Below are 15,126 nucleotides of genomic sequence, written 5' to 3' on the forward strand. Positions count from 1 at the left end.
TATTGAATGCTTATTTGTGAGCCAGGAGCTGTTCTACTATCTAGGTACTGGGGATATAGTTCTGAACAAAACTGGCAAAAATCTACCCCGATGGAACTCATATTTCAATGAGGGGAGACAGAAAAGAGCAGAAAAGGGTGACTAGCATGCTTGTTAGTGTTATAAAGAGGGAGTAGAGACACGCATACACACATATGTCTGGCTATGTACAGAAAAGTGTCTGGTAGGTAATGAAAGGAATTGATTGCTTCTGGGAAGGAATACTGGAGGTCTGGGGAAGGAACCTTCCTTTCCCTTGAAAAAAAATTTTTTTTGCAACATGCATATCAATTAAAAGGAGAGAGGAGTAAAGGTGGAGAACACCACAAGTCTTTAAAATATTTCTGGTGAAATCCACCAAGCCTCGGAGACTCAATTGCTTGGAGACGCCAGGCAAGTCGGCTTGGGACGGGAATCAAGCGGGTCTAGGGAGGGGAGTGTAGAAATGAGAATCCTAGAGAAAACCCAAAGTGTGGAAAGCTCTCTGGGGGCAAAGTACAAACTAAAGACACGATACGCGTATATAAAAGACACGAGGAAATGCTGACGTTATAGAACATGATAGAGAGGAAAACTAGGCGCTGAGAGTTCAGTCGGCGGCGCAGAGCACGTTTCACTGGCCCAGAAAGAGGGCCAGGCCGATTTCGCAGCTCTGCGGCCGCGCCACACGACAGGTTTTTGCCGGCGCGGCCACGAGCGGGCGCCGTCAGGTTCGGATTGCTTTCCAGGGACCCGCAGGAGCGGAGGACGCTCGCCTTTTCCGGGCCGGGAACTGGTAAGAGACTACTTCCGGTGGCAGGGCTACGTCACTTCCTTTCAAGCCAGGCGTTTGGGTGGTGGGTCCTCACGCGCTTTCAACATGCGCATCGAGAAGTGTTATTTCTGTTCGGGGCCCATATACCCCGGCCACGGCATGATGTTCGTCCGCAACGATTGCAAGGTGAGGCGGCCAAGGCCAGAAGGCGCCCCGCGGTGCCCCCACGGTGCCCCCGCGGGCTTGAGGCCTAGCCCGCTCGGCGTGCCCCTGCGCCTGCGGCGTGCAGCCCGGGTTCTCCGCGCTGCCCCCCAGGGAGGGAGGCTTTGTGAGGGGCTCCGGCCTGGATCTCCCGCTGGGGGTGTTGCTCCGAGCTGCGGCTGTCCGGAACGGAGCTGGTCACCAGGCCCCCCCCTGGTCGAAGCTGGCTGCAGCGAGGTTCAGGAGCGATCCCAGCCAGCTCCGACGGAGGATCTGGGGGGTCTCTTTGGGCTGCGTGGCCACTTTCGTACAAGGGCCAAGTTCTTCAAGTCAAACTTGGTTGAACGCAAGCCTGGTCGAGCGTCGTTGCTAATGTTCGTGTTCATAGAGATGGATACGACTTGGGAGTGTCCACAGTGTGTAGAGGTTAATAGAAATGTGGCGTGTAGCTTAATAGTAGATTTATATATTATGAGGTTATTGGAGGTGAGTTGAGGAGGCCCAGAAAGGGTATGACGTTTATGTGAAAAGGCCCAGAAAGTATATGACGTTTATCCTGGATGTGAGGAATTGAGGAGACAGCACTCTAGGTGGAAGGCAAGGGAACAGTTAGAGCAAAGGCACAGAACGAAGAAAGTATGTCCCTTGGTATCGTGGATGGTGATAAGAGGTTGGAGGGGCTATGAATACAAATATACGTCTATATGCAAAAGATTAGTTTATAAACATACAGATATACCGTAAGGTCAGCTTGTGAAAGACTGAATGAATGATGCACGAATTTGTCTTAAGTCAGCATGAATCTCATTCTTTTGTTTCTTGAACACATTGTTTCTCAGAATGTGCAATCTCTTACATTTGCTTCTGAATCACTAGGTGCTCATAAAAAATACGGATTCCTGGTTTCCATCAGATCTATTGAATTAGAATCTTTGGGAAAACATTTGGGAATCCTTACGGAGGTGATTTTGACAAGCTAAAGGGTTATAGTTCCTACTTTATTGCTTTATACCTCTATTATAGATAGAAGATACTGATCCCATTTAATTAGGAGCAAGGGTTCTTGCTGAAAGTGAGGAACCAGCGCTATATTTGGGAACTTGAAAAAGCATGTAGAAGATTTTGAATACCTTCTCTCAGGAACATGATAAAAAATTTATAAAAATGAAATAATTGCCAAGTTGGATTTGTGGATCATCTGGTCATCATGATTTTATGAGTTTTGTCCAGCAGTGCCTGTCAGCCGGATATTGGAAGTAGAAAAACAGATTGTGGGCTTTTCAGATCGAGTTGAGTGTTTATCTGGCGCATTGGAAGTTCAAGTTGTTGGGGAAGTCTAGGTTGCTAGCAAGGACAGTGTTGAATGGGCTGGCCAGCCACCTTGCTTTAGGGAAGACCAGTGGATCCAGAACAAAGTTTATTGGGGGAAATAAGAAGTAGTAGAGGCCCAGAAGCACTAATGAAGAACAAGTACAGTCACATCTTGGAGATATTGTAGGTTTGGTACCCATCCTCTGCAATAAAGTGAGTTATAATCTTTTTGCTGGTGGAGGGTCTTCCTTCAATTTGTAAAAAACGCAACACCTGTGAAGTTCAGTAAAGCAAAGCACAATAAAATGAGGTATGCCTGCGGCTCATTTTATCTGTTGATGATTCCCAAATCTGTATCTGCTTTGCTCTCTGAATTAATACCTGTCATCTGCCTAGACGGTTTTGCTAGAAATACGAGTCATCTTTGAATCTTTCAGCTTTTGTATCTATTTATCAAGTCCTATTCATTCCACCTTTGCAAAGGATAGTGGTGTCTTTGCTTTCTTTCTGCCCTCCTGTCCTGGCTCCAGATCAGGCACTTGTCACTTTTCTAGCCTCCTAGCTAGTCTTTCAGACTTATGCTCTTAACTTTTGAGACCATCTTTATAGAGACTTCCCATCTTAACACTTCTTAAGAGGCTTCTTAAAGGTAGAATTAGTGTCAATGTTTCATATTTTCACATAGTTTGCAAAGAGGAAAATACACGCTTAATGAGTGCTTAATGCTTGTTGAATTAGGGGAATAAGAAAGGGTTGAAGCACTCTGAGGCTGAGGTGTGAATTGATAGATCTTTTGTTTGCATGTTGAAGACTGAGGATGATGCTAGAGGACTAAATTAAAAGGGAAACTTGAGCTTATGAAGCTTTGTCTTCCACACAATCCATCCACCACCTACCTCACTGTAGATTTAATTACCTCCGTATCATGTGTTTCCGTATTATACATGATTACTTTATATAGCTTTATTCCTTTGTTATATCCTAGTCTGATCTCAATCTCTCTTATTTGCAAAGTGAGACTTTATCACACCTAGCTTGCGAGCATAAGTTCTCAAGGTAGGGATTCATGTTTTATTTGTTCTTGCATCCCTAGCACCTAGTATAACATCAGCACACAGTAGCTGCACTTTATTTGCTGGTTGAATACCCTGCCCATCTCCAGTGACTCCGTCTCTTCAGATACTTCATTGTGCTTTTTAAATAACACCTATTAGGTGTGGAGTTCAAGTGGACTTCCCTGAACTTCCTGTTGGCTCCATTTGGAATTGAGGAGACCCAGGACATGTGCAAATCTCTCATTAGATATATCTCAGAAATGGGTATTTGTCTGGGAGTTAATCTATTGGGTATTAAACATAGAGGCTGTTACTTAAGGTAATAGCACTTGAGGCTGTAAATACTCAAAGAAGTTTTACTGATAATGATTTCATAGTTACTGGAGTTACTCCAGTAGATTACAGTAGTCCTCGTATTTTCTAGTTACTTGGAAATTAATTCAGGAATAGAGACACGCTTTCACTCAAGTCTCTCAGGAGAGGGCTGTCCACGAGGTATGTGCCTAGATTGGATTAAACTGGTATCGACCATTTCTAAGAAAGCTATGTCCTCGTATGTATAATGACGTGCTTGAAGTTCCCCATAGAACAAAGTATACTTAAAAGGATTTTGGCTTGTGATGTGTGTGTGTGTGTGTGTGTGTGTGTGTGTGTGTGTGTGTATGTGTGTGTGTGTATGTGTGGAGATACATGTATATATGTATATATATATATATATACATATATACACACATATATCACTTTTTCTTCTTCAGATTGCCTCTGGTAACATACACGCAAATTGCAATGTGGTCTAACACATTACAAAGTAATAAAATAATGCATTTTAGATTTGCATAATGAGTCCCAATCAGCCATTTAAGGAGCACATTGAAGTACATTGGGGCATCATTAAATTGTAAGCACTATTAAAGGATTGCATCATTTGAGATGAAGGTGGAGAATTAAAGTAGTGACGATTCTTCCTAGTAGATCTATGACTACTTCAGAAGACAAATTTATAGCCAGTTTTCATTGCTTTTTTGCAGTTATTTTGTGCAAGGACGGAAAGAACCAAAGGAGATTGCAGAATGGTTATTTCAAATTTTTGAGATTTTTGAGACTTATTCTGAAATGTGAAGTGATTTAAATAAACGACTCACCTTAAAACTATCCTTATTCAAGATCATTTAAGGTTTTACTCTTATTCTATAAAAATGGTAATTTTTAACTGTATTTTCAGGGTCCTCAGCTTTTAGTTGTGATGATGCTTGATAGTTCAAAAAATAGTTCAATTTCCATTTAATGTGGTATGTCCACACATTTCTAAGTGGTGTTGTGAGTAAGTAGAAGCTTTATTGTGAGTGAGAAACATTGTTATTTCTCACACTTTACAGTGTGTTTTACCTGGTAGGGGCAACATCTGTGATAGAAAAAAATTTTTAATATTGACTTCTCACTATTTTAACTTTTCTTGTAGGTGTTCAGATTCTGTAAATCCAAGTGTCATAAAAACTTTAAAAAGAAGCGCAATCCTCGCAAGGTCAGGTGGACTAAAGCATTCCGTAAAGCAGCTGGTAAAGAGCTTACAGTGGTGAGTATAGTTTTTACAGTTTTCAAAATTTCAGAGTTTTTTTTCGGGTGGGGGTAGGCATGTGATTTAACTAAGTATAAGAAGGCTTTCTATAGTATGATGGCTGAGTGACTTGTATGTGGCTGTGATAATAATCTTATTCTCACATGATGCTAAAAGCCATCAATCTGTAGAATTCTGGTAAGGAAAAAAATTCCTAATTCAGTTTGTAGAAATGTTTTTTTCCCAGTCTCAAAAAACGATTTTTAGCTCTTGGCAACGAAGGGGGAAATCACTTAAGTGGATTGGGTTGAAATTGGAAATTGCTACTGAGGAATTTTGAGAGGAAGAGATTAATTAAAGGATTCCTGAACAGCAGTGAGGGTTCAGACGAGGTTAGTAATAGACTCATTTATTAGTTTCCAGATTTCTTTAGCAGGACTTAGTGTCTGAGAGCAGAGAAGTTAGTTAATGGTGTTGGGGTGATGAGGAGTAGTGGGAGTCAGGAATGAGGCAATTGCGCGTGTGAGCCCCTGTCATCATATTGCTATTCCTGAGTTGGTCTTAAGGATCTGGTGAAGCTTGTCCACTGTCATCCTCTTCAAAGGGAGGAGGTAAAAGCTCCACACCCTTCTCTTGAAAGGAGAAGATCTTTCAGTGGGCCCCTCCCTCCATGACTTCCTTTGCTCCCAAATCCTCAACCTCTTTCCCACCTCTCTACTTCTTAAGAGCAGTTTCTAAGCGGATGCCATGAAACCCTTTGCTGGCTTCCTTTAACCAGAGGTTTTCAATGAATATAAAGAATACTTTCTGACAAGATGCAAGGCAAGGCCAAATCACAGTTACTGTCACAAAAATAATTGTCAGTATGGATGAGAAGAAACAAGCGCCTGAAAGACAGGGGGCAACTACATGAATGAAGAAAGGATGCCAGACACAGTCATTTGCTGGTGACCTCTCGTTGCTGAGGTTACTGTGATCTGAATAGTCATGTGAATATAAAGGAAATAGGCAGATACAGAGTTAGTGCTGTCCATGTGTCTATGTCAGGTAGCTTTGAAAACCAAGAAATTCCTGTAATTTTTCTAGAAACGTGTACCTTTTCCAAAATGGTTTTGCATGTTTTAAGATAAATGGGATTATTAACTGTCAAAATACCAACTGCGTTTAGAGGGGACCTGAAGAATTTCAGGGCAAAGCTCATGTCATGTAGAGTAGCACCACATTTATTTGAAGATGTCTAGTTTCACACCTTTATATGCTACAACACAAAGGTATACCAGTATTGAAATACGTAAGCATAATAGGTATTTAAGTTGAACCATATGAAATTCTCAGTGTTTGACTCTTTTTTGATCTATGAAAAATGGCAATTTCTTGTGGTTCAGCTTAATACAGTTTTCTGGCTGAGAGTCTCATTTAGGAAAAGGGAATTAGGGAAGCTTTTTCAATTTGTTTGTATCTCCATGATTGTTACATGCCTGTCTGGGAGATGGGGTTTATATTCTTCCCCTCCGCGCCCTTCCATTTGAGAATCACTCGTATACAGAGAGAGATTTTCAGTAGGGCTGGCTTGTACAGCGTAGTGTGTAAAGGAGAAAAAGTTTGAAAACTTTTTAAAATCACTCGGGGGACGGGGCGATTTTAACGTGTGTCCATCGTTGAAACACTTGTGGGAAGGAGAATAAATTGTAAGAAATGCTTCCTTTGTGCCTCTCTAAAAACCATATTTTTCCCCCTCTTTTCAGGATAATTCATTTGAATTTGAAAAACGTAGAAATGAACCTGTCAAGTACCAGCGGGAGTTGTGGACTAAAACTAGTAAGTCACAAGGGAATGTCAGAAATTTTCAGGAGAGACTGGTTTGGCATAATGCCATAACTTTAATAATCACTTTGTTGTTTAAATTTTCCCTTTTTTATTGGCTAGTTCTTATTCTCTTATCCTTATTTTAATGGTTTTGTTGTGTCTTTTATTATAAGCTACTTCATATCCTTTTCGGAAATGGCTATGTCCATTATAAAAATAACGTAATTATTAGATTTGATGTTATTTGGACTGCCCACACAGATACAAAACATCCAGAAATCTGGAAAAAGTAGAGGTGGAGAGATGGGGGTGAGTGTGGCACAGTTAAAATATACACAAAACCTAGAACAGTTTACAAATTTCGATAATTTGATTTACGGATATAAACAGTGTATTCTCTACACCTTATAAAATTTAGTGCTTTGGTAAAATTAAAAAGCACAGCACTTAAAGTGATATTTACAAATTTTCTACCCGAACTTCTAAAGTGCTTAACTTAGATAAAAAATAAAGCTATAGGCTACTAAAATTAAAAGCCAATAATATCTGGCTCTTGTCTTTCGTTTTTTTCTGAAGTAGGCAGAGACTAATGAAAAACCCATATTGCAGCAAAATTTAGTTCCTTATGCCAGCTTGTAGATTCCACTGTGTCTGTGTGATTGAGTCCCTTGGCCCTGCCTTTGCCTTTTCTTCCCTCTGTGGCAGTCATTAGCCATTTCTAGTCTTAGGTTGAGGGTGATGTAGTTTGTTAACTAGAAGTCCCGAAGGCTTAGAATTCTATAAACTATCAGTTTGTGATGGATCACAGGCAGGCTATCCCTTTCAACACCTTTTTCCCAGCCAGTCACAAGACTTCAGGAGAGGAATTGAAAAGTTGTGGGCCTTTGCGGTCGTATTTGACACCCTTGAAAGCTTTATCTTCCTGGACTGTGGAGAAATCAGAGTCCAGATTTGGAATTGCGTATTTCCCATAGCCTTAAGTATTCTGCCCCTTGGTACTTTTTTTTTCCTCCTCAAAAAATTTATCGAACAACTAGAATATCTTAGGCTGATAATATATAGGATATTTCAAATTGAAAAAAAATTTTTTTTTTTTAATTTTGTAATTAAAGGAAGAGTTAATTTCTGGAAAGTCGTTGATTTTATTGGGTTTATTTGGAAATAACACTAATTCAACCTCAAGTATTTCTAAAGAGATTAATAACTTCATAGGATTTGTTTTTTATAGAGAAATAATTGCCATATAACGCTATATTAGTTTCAGGTGTACAGCATAATGATTCGATATTTGTATATATTGCAAAATGATTACCACAGTAAGTCTAGTTAACATCCATCACCTCACATAGTTAAAATTTTTCACAGGATCCTTAAATTGATTCTAAAAGGCACTCTTGTCATGGATATTATTGGAAGATCCTAAGACATTTCTGGACCCCTTGGAGTTTTATTTCATTTGGCCTTTGTTTTCTTTTTCGTTGCTACTTGAAGATAACAGCTTCAGATTACCCTTACATATTTGTTTTTCCACCTCCTTATATATTTTATGACTACTTTTATTTGATGGGCATTCAGCTTGATTTGAAACTGAGGTGTACATCTTATTTCAGTTATATGTGGATATTTGGTTACCATGACCCTCCATACTGCTTTTATGTTGTTTACTTTGTTTCTGAGAAATACTGTTGTTTTCTGTAAGAGTTCATATACTTGAATAATAAGCACTGACTGTAGCATACAGATGAACAGGGTACACACAGTCCCTGCCCCTGGTGCATTTTACTGAGTACTCCTACGTTATTGCTTCTGTTAGATAGTAGTTGTTTCGGGGATTATCACAGTCTCATTCCCTTGCCTCACTTGTTTACACATCTGAAAATTCTGTAAGAAGCGGTGCTTTATTGAGTTGTTTTCCGTGCACAAATTCTGTTGTCCTTTCATATTGGGATCCTAAAAATAGACTTCAAAGAAGAGCACCTGGGTAGACATGAGTCTTTTGGAACTTAAAACATTTCCTGCTGCCTTACACAAAAGTCCTAGTAGTGTTCCAAAAAATATATTATTCTTCCTAAAGATTTATTGATTCCTCACACACCTTATTTCAATATCATTTGGTCTATAGTCTGTTGACAATAGTTTTGTATTTATTGCTTACATTGTGAAATTATATGAAGACATGGACTGAGCAACCTTTGTCAAGATACTGATGTCCACAGGAACAGCAGGAGAACTTTAAAAGCAACAATAGTGGGAAGAATAATTTGTATTTTATCTAACATTTCTCTCTGTATTGCATATCAGTTTTTAATATCTATTAGATGCTTCTTACATTTAATTTTTTTCAGTCTTGTGGAATATCTGGTAGTGCAGTGTCTTATTCTTTGGAAAGGATTTACCTGCCACTTGTGTGTTTATTTTCCTTTTGAGTAACTTTAAGGTGTGGAAATGCTTCTCAATACTAGAACTTGCCCCTATCATTTTTTTCTGAAAGGTAAAGAAAGAAAAAAGTTACATATCCAGCATACTAATTTTAAGCCACAGATTGTACAGATTTAGAGTTGACATTGTCTTAGAGTTAATCATACAAATATCATCTTAATGCCAAGAGCACCATGGGGACTTCTGGGGGTTCTTGTTAAAATACAAATTCTCACACATTATGTCTGGGGCCTAAGATTTTGCATTTCTAACAAACTCCCAGGTGATGCCAATATTACTGGTCCCCAGCCTGCACTTAAAAAAAACCCAAAATGTTTTATTTTGACTTAATTTCAGACTGAACAGAAAACTGGCAGTAGAATTCTCTGGTATCCTTTGTCCAGGTTCCCCAAATTTAACATTTTATTAAATTTACCTTTTCTCCTTCTCTCCCTCTCTCCCTTCTGTAATTTTTTTCCGAACTGTTTAAGTTACTTATATAATGCTCTTTTATTCCTAAATAGCTTAATATGTATTTTCTAAAAATAGAACATTCTCTCATTCAACCATAGTACAATTATTAGAATCAAGAAATTAACAATGATACATTATTATCATCTAATCTTAGACCTATTTAGATATTTCTCTAATTGTCCCAATATCTTTTATTGCAAAAGTTGTTAGAATAGTGTATGTCATATCTCTTTAGTCTCTTCCAGTTTGGAACAATCCCTGAGTTTGTTTTTTGTATTTCATAACTGAATTTTGAAGAATATAGGCCAGGTGTTTGGTATAAAATCCCTTAATAGGGTTTTGTCCGATGCTTTCTCAAGATTAGATTTGGGTAACGTACATTTGGCAGGAGTACCATCGACGTGATGCTGAGTTCTTGTCCTTGTGTCCTGTCAGGAGGCACCTGCTGTTCATTAGTCCTATTACGGGCAATGCTAACTTTGATCTTTGGTGTAGAAGGTGTCTGCCAGTTCTCTACACTGTAAAGTTACTATTTTACCCTCTGTAATTAATAAGTATTGTGGGGAGATAGATACTTTAAGACTGTGACTATCCTACTGTTGTTCAGAAGCTAGATTGGGATAAAATACATGATGGTTTTTGAAAACTTACTATGAAACAAGCATAAAACATATCAGTAATAATTTTTTATATTGATTACATGTTGAAATGACAATATTCTGGATATGTTTGGTGAAACAAAATATATCATTAAATTTAATTTTGACTTCCGTTATACTTTTTTCTTTTAATTATTTTTTTTTTAATTTATTGGGGTGACAATTGTTAGTAAAATTACATAGATTTCAGGTATACAATTCTGTATTACATCATGTATAAATCCCATTGTGTGTTCACCACCCAGAGTCAGCTTTATACTTTTTTTTAAATGTGGCTGCTAGATATTTAAAATTCATGTGTGGTTTGTCTTATATTGGACAGTGCTGATATAAATACTAGAGCATAGTTGGACTCAGCTCCTGTATACATTTTCCAAAACAATTGGATTTAGTAGTGGTTGAGAATGTGGCAGATTGGTTGACTGGTTCATGTACCAGTATTCATAATGTGCAGATCATATCCCAGGCACTTAAAGAAAAAGTGGTCTTTATGACCAGAAAGGTGCTTTTATTTATGGAAAGGACAAACTAAGGATGGAGTTAATTTTTATTTATTTAAGTTCTCTGTAGAATAAAATTTGGACAGCATTGGACTGCTTTAAGGTAGAAGGAAAATTTAGTAGCATGAAAAGCTTTTACAAAATAAAAATTAGAGAAATGGTACTTGTGAAAGATGAGTTCACAGTGATATTAGCAAAGGGTACATACCTTCTTCCGTTATTTGAGTAGGGATTTTTTCCCAATGAGTTTTCCATTTAATCATTTTCTAAATCAGGATAAAGAATAAAGACGTGATTGTTAAAGCTCTTACTTGAATGTGAATAATTTGCTAACTCTGTATGATTTTTTTTGGTAGTTGATGCAATGAAGAGAGTTGAAGAGATCAAACAGAAACGCCAAGCTAAATTTATAATGAACAGGTATGAATATACGTGTAGAGTAATTCTTGGAGTAATAATTACTAGTAGAAATCTTGAGGCATTTGGTTTTTTTTTTGTTTTGTTTTTTTTTTTTTACTTTTTATTTTCATATAACTTCAGACTTACAAAAACTGGCAAGAATAGTATGAAGAACTTTCATATATTCTGTTAGCATTTTATCACATTTACTTTATCCTTATCTCTATGTACAGTATGTTGAAGACATGATGCCCTTTTCCTACTAAGCATATTTCAGTGTATATATCCTAAAAATAAGAACATGCTTTTATATAACCCCAGTAGTTACCAAAATCAGAAAATTAACACTGATACAATACGATTATATAATTTACATACATCATTTAGATTTTACCAGTTGTTCCAATTATGTATCCTTACTAGGAACAGAATATTCTGGATCATGCATTGCGTTAAGTGGTCATGTCTCTTCAAGCTCCTTTAATCTGGACAGTTTCTCATCTTTCTTTGTCTTAAATGACAGACATTTTTGAAGAGTACAAATCAGTTATAGAATGTTCCTCAGTTTGGGTTTGATGTTTTCCTCATGAATAGATGCACGTTAGGTAACTTGGCCAGAATATCATAGAAATGATAGTGTATCCTTCCTCTGCATTATATCAGGAGGCACATGTCACCCCAAGTGACTCTGATCACTGGGGTAAGGTGGTATCTGCCAGTTCTCTCAACTGGAAAGTTAACTATTTTTTTTTCTTTTTAATTAATACATATCTTGGGAGAGGTACATTGAGAATCTGCAAAGAGCCTGTTACTCTTCAAACTGGGACCTACTGGTTTTAGCATCCATTAGAGTCTTGTCTGAATCTGTTACTATTTGATTGTTGTCAAATGGTGATTTTTCTAGTTGTCGTTTCTTCTACATTTATTATTGGCTTTCTGATATAAAAGAGCTTTCCCCCAATTTTAAAATTTATTACTTTGTTCATATATCTGTATATATTCATTGATTTTTATGGCATTCAGTGGGTCGTAATTCTTAGTCATTATTTATTTTTATAAATAATCACGTTCTAAGTAGCCCACCCATGTTGGCTAGTGGGAATTCCTTAGGCAGGCTCCCATGTCATTTTGACAGTTCCTCATCATTCTTTTGAGTGTTTTCTTTCTTTATGGCTAACAAGGTCTAGTCTTATCTTTTATTTCTCCTGCCCCAGCCCAGAGTCACTTATTTCTTTAGAGACGGGGCATTAGATTTTGATCAGATCACTATGGCAGTCTGTCATAGAAAAGAAACATGCACCAACAGCTTTCAAGTTTTACAAGATTGTTAAAGCATTACAGAAAAGGGACCTAAATGTTTGAGAACTAGTCTGTTAGTTTTTTTGTTAAATGTCTTACAAGTTTTGTGCTCTTGTAATTACGGAGTGATTAAAAAATTGGGTAACAGATTGTTCCCTATTTGAGGAGGAAAGATCTAGGTACTAGGAGGTTTGCATTACATGTATGTAATAGACATTGCTCTCTGAGATTTAATTCTTTGCTTCAGTCACGTTCCTTCATTCACTAGCAAACACCGTTTTATTTCCAACTGGGCAGTAGCGATACTATGAATGAACAAATTGGTAGTGTAAGAATCCTATTTAAGCTGATTAGCAACTAGAACATAACTGAGTTCCCACTCCTTATCTGTATGGCTTATTTAATGAAATTTATTTTTTAAAATTATGAATTAATGTCTTTTAAAGAAGTTTTAGTAACTGAAATTTTGGCCTTAATGTTTTTTAACCTAGGTTGAAGAAAAATAAAGAACTACAGAAAGTTCAGGACATCAAAGAAGTCAAGCAAAACATTCATCTTATCCGGGCCCCTGTTGCATGTAAGTAATGCATTGCCTAGGAGTTCTCTGCTTTAAGTGGAGAGGTGAAAAATCTAGATTTTTGTGATCTGTGTAATCAACTAGCTTTTAATGGGTGAGTATTTTTTCATGTAAATGTTATCTCAGTATATTTATGATGTGACTTGCTTAAAAAAATATAATTTATTTAGTGTATCTCACAGTTCCAGTCAATTTTTTGCATATGATATTTCTTTTCCTCCTTCATAAAATCCTGTTTCCCTAAGATATCTCTCCAAGTTAATCAAAATGAGTTGAGTAACAATTTCATAGATGATTTTGCCTCATACCTGTTTTTATTAAAGGACAGTGTTTAATATTAGTGACCTAGACTTTGGTCAGTATGGGAATTACTTGGGGAACTTAACAAGAATACAGAGGCTCAGGCCCTTTGAGTCTGGGCCTCTGTTCTTTCAGTAGCTCTCCAGGCAATTCTGATACTTCAGTTTGAGAACTTCAGTTTTGTATTAGGTTGGTGCAAAAGTAATTGCTGTTTTGCAGTTATTTTTAACCTTTTAAACTGCAATTACTTTTGCACCAACCTAACATTAAAACCTTCTCTTTGTGGTTATATAACTTGTCACTCAGTTGGGCAGTTTTCTGTGTGCATAGTTTCTTTTATGAGGTGCTAGAAAACCATTCTTTTACTCATCTGGAACCAAGTACAATCTGTTATATAATTTACTCACTTTTGTAGACTACTTGAAGAGAGAAATTTTGGTGAGATTTAGTTGAAGACTTTGTTGCTGAATGATTCCATACGTGAACTTAGTAAAGGTCAAATTCTGTCAGCACATGTTGAATAGATTTGTGTTAAAGTCCTACCTTGGTTGTTTTGTTGTACATTTTATTAAGACAAAACAGAATCCTGCAGCATTTGTTTCCAGGATATAAATGATGCAAACTCACACCCAGAAAATAATAGGAATGAACTATTGTTATCTAAGTTTTTAGGTAACTCTCTGAGGTTGGGAGTACAGTGTTTAGAGCAGGGACCATGGATCCATGAGGGCCAGGGTTCAAATCCCATCACTTTGACTTACTGGACTTACCAGTTTAGCGCCGTTGGGCAAGTTCATCTGTCTCTGTGCCTCAGCTTTTCTCATCTTTTTCTCATCTTTAAAATGCAGGTGATTGTGAGGGTGAAATGAGCAAATGTATGTAGAGTGCTTTATGGCATATGATAAGACCTGCTTACTTTATGCATGGCGTAGTATAAGACCTGTATAAGTTTAGTTACTATTCTTAAATTTCTTAGGTATGGTTAATGTTATTTTTTTAATTTTATTATTATTATTATTTTTTTTTCCCAGCCTGCCCCATGGCTAACGTTATTTTAAAACATCCAAGATCCTTTATACAGTTGTTGATGAGTTCTGCAAAGTCACATTGAATTGATAAAGTTTTTAATTTTTTTTTTTTTTAAGCCCGAGGAAAACAGCTGGAAGACAAAATGGTACAGAAATTACAACAGGATGTGGACATGGAAGTTGTTTCTGAAAATCTTAACTGTCTGTAACCATTCCTGTGAGTGCGTTGGAAAATCTCCTTTAGAGACTTAAAACTTCTACATTTGATTTTTTACATAAAGTGACTCAAATGAAAAGGTGATTAAAAGTACATCTCTTCTACTACATTGCTATCTGCAAAACATCAGATATTAACAGATACAAGATTGCATCTCAGTGCTTCACTGATAGATGTACTTATGTAAATCATGAAAATTCTGCAAACAAGTGAATTGTGGACATAAAATGGTCATGCCACTTGGATAATGGCACTCAGCAACATTTATGTAATACTAATGATGAAAACTCATGGCTAGTGATATGTAAAATAAAATTTTCTTTGCAGTAAAAATATTCCCTTTAATAATGTTATGGAAAGGGGGATACCACAAGGAACTAACAATCTGTGTAATAATTAGCCTCAAGTACTAATATCTTTTGACTTCAGTATGTTTCCTGTTTTGGTTAAATAACATCTTAGAAGAACATAATGGCCTCACATATTGAAGCCTAATTCTGTTTTACTATTTTGACCTGGTTTAACTGGTAGTTT

At 37.1% G+C, this 15,126-nt stretch overlaps 1 protein-coding gene across 1 annotated transcript; it reads left to right on the forward strand.

Moving 5' to 3' along the window:
* The first annotated feature begins 773 nt into the window (after positions 1-773).
* On the forward strand, positions 774-14,925 carry RSL24D1 (ribosomal L24 domain containing 1). The gene is made up of 6 exons (XM_033109604.1): positions 774-979; positions 4,820-4,933; positions 6,661-6,733; positions 11,129-11,192; positions 12,962-13,047; positions 14,493-14,925. The coding sequence occupies exons 1-6, from the start codon at positions 899-901 to the stop codon at positions 14,582-14,584; spliced, it is 510 nt and encodes a 169-aa protein (XP_032965495.1). The 5' UTR covers positions 774-898; the 3' UTR covers positions 14,585-14,925.
* Positions 14,926-15,126: the final 201 nt, after the last annotated feature.

The sequence above is a fragment of the Rhinolophus ferrumequinum genome, chromosome 6 (assembly GCF_004115265.2).
Source record: "Rhinolophus ferrumequinum isolate MPI-CBG mRhiFer1 chromosome 6, mRhiFer1_v1.p, whole genome shotgun sequence".
Classification (NCBI taxonomy): domain Eukaryota; kingdom Metazoa; phylum Chordata; class Mammalia; order Chiroptera; family Rhinolophidae; genus Rhinolophus; species Rhinolophus ferrumequinum.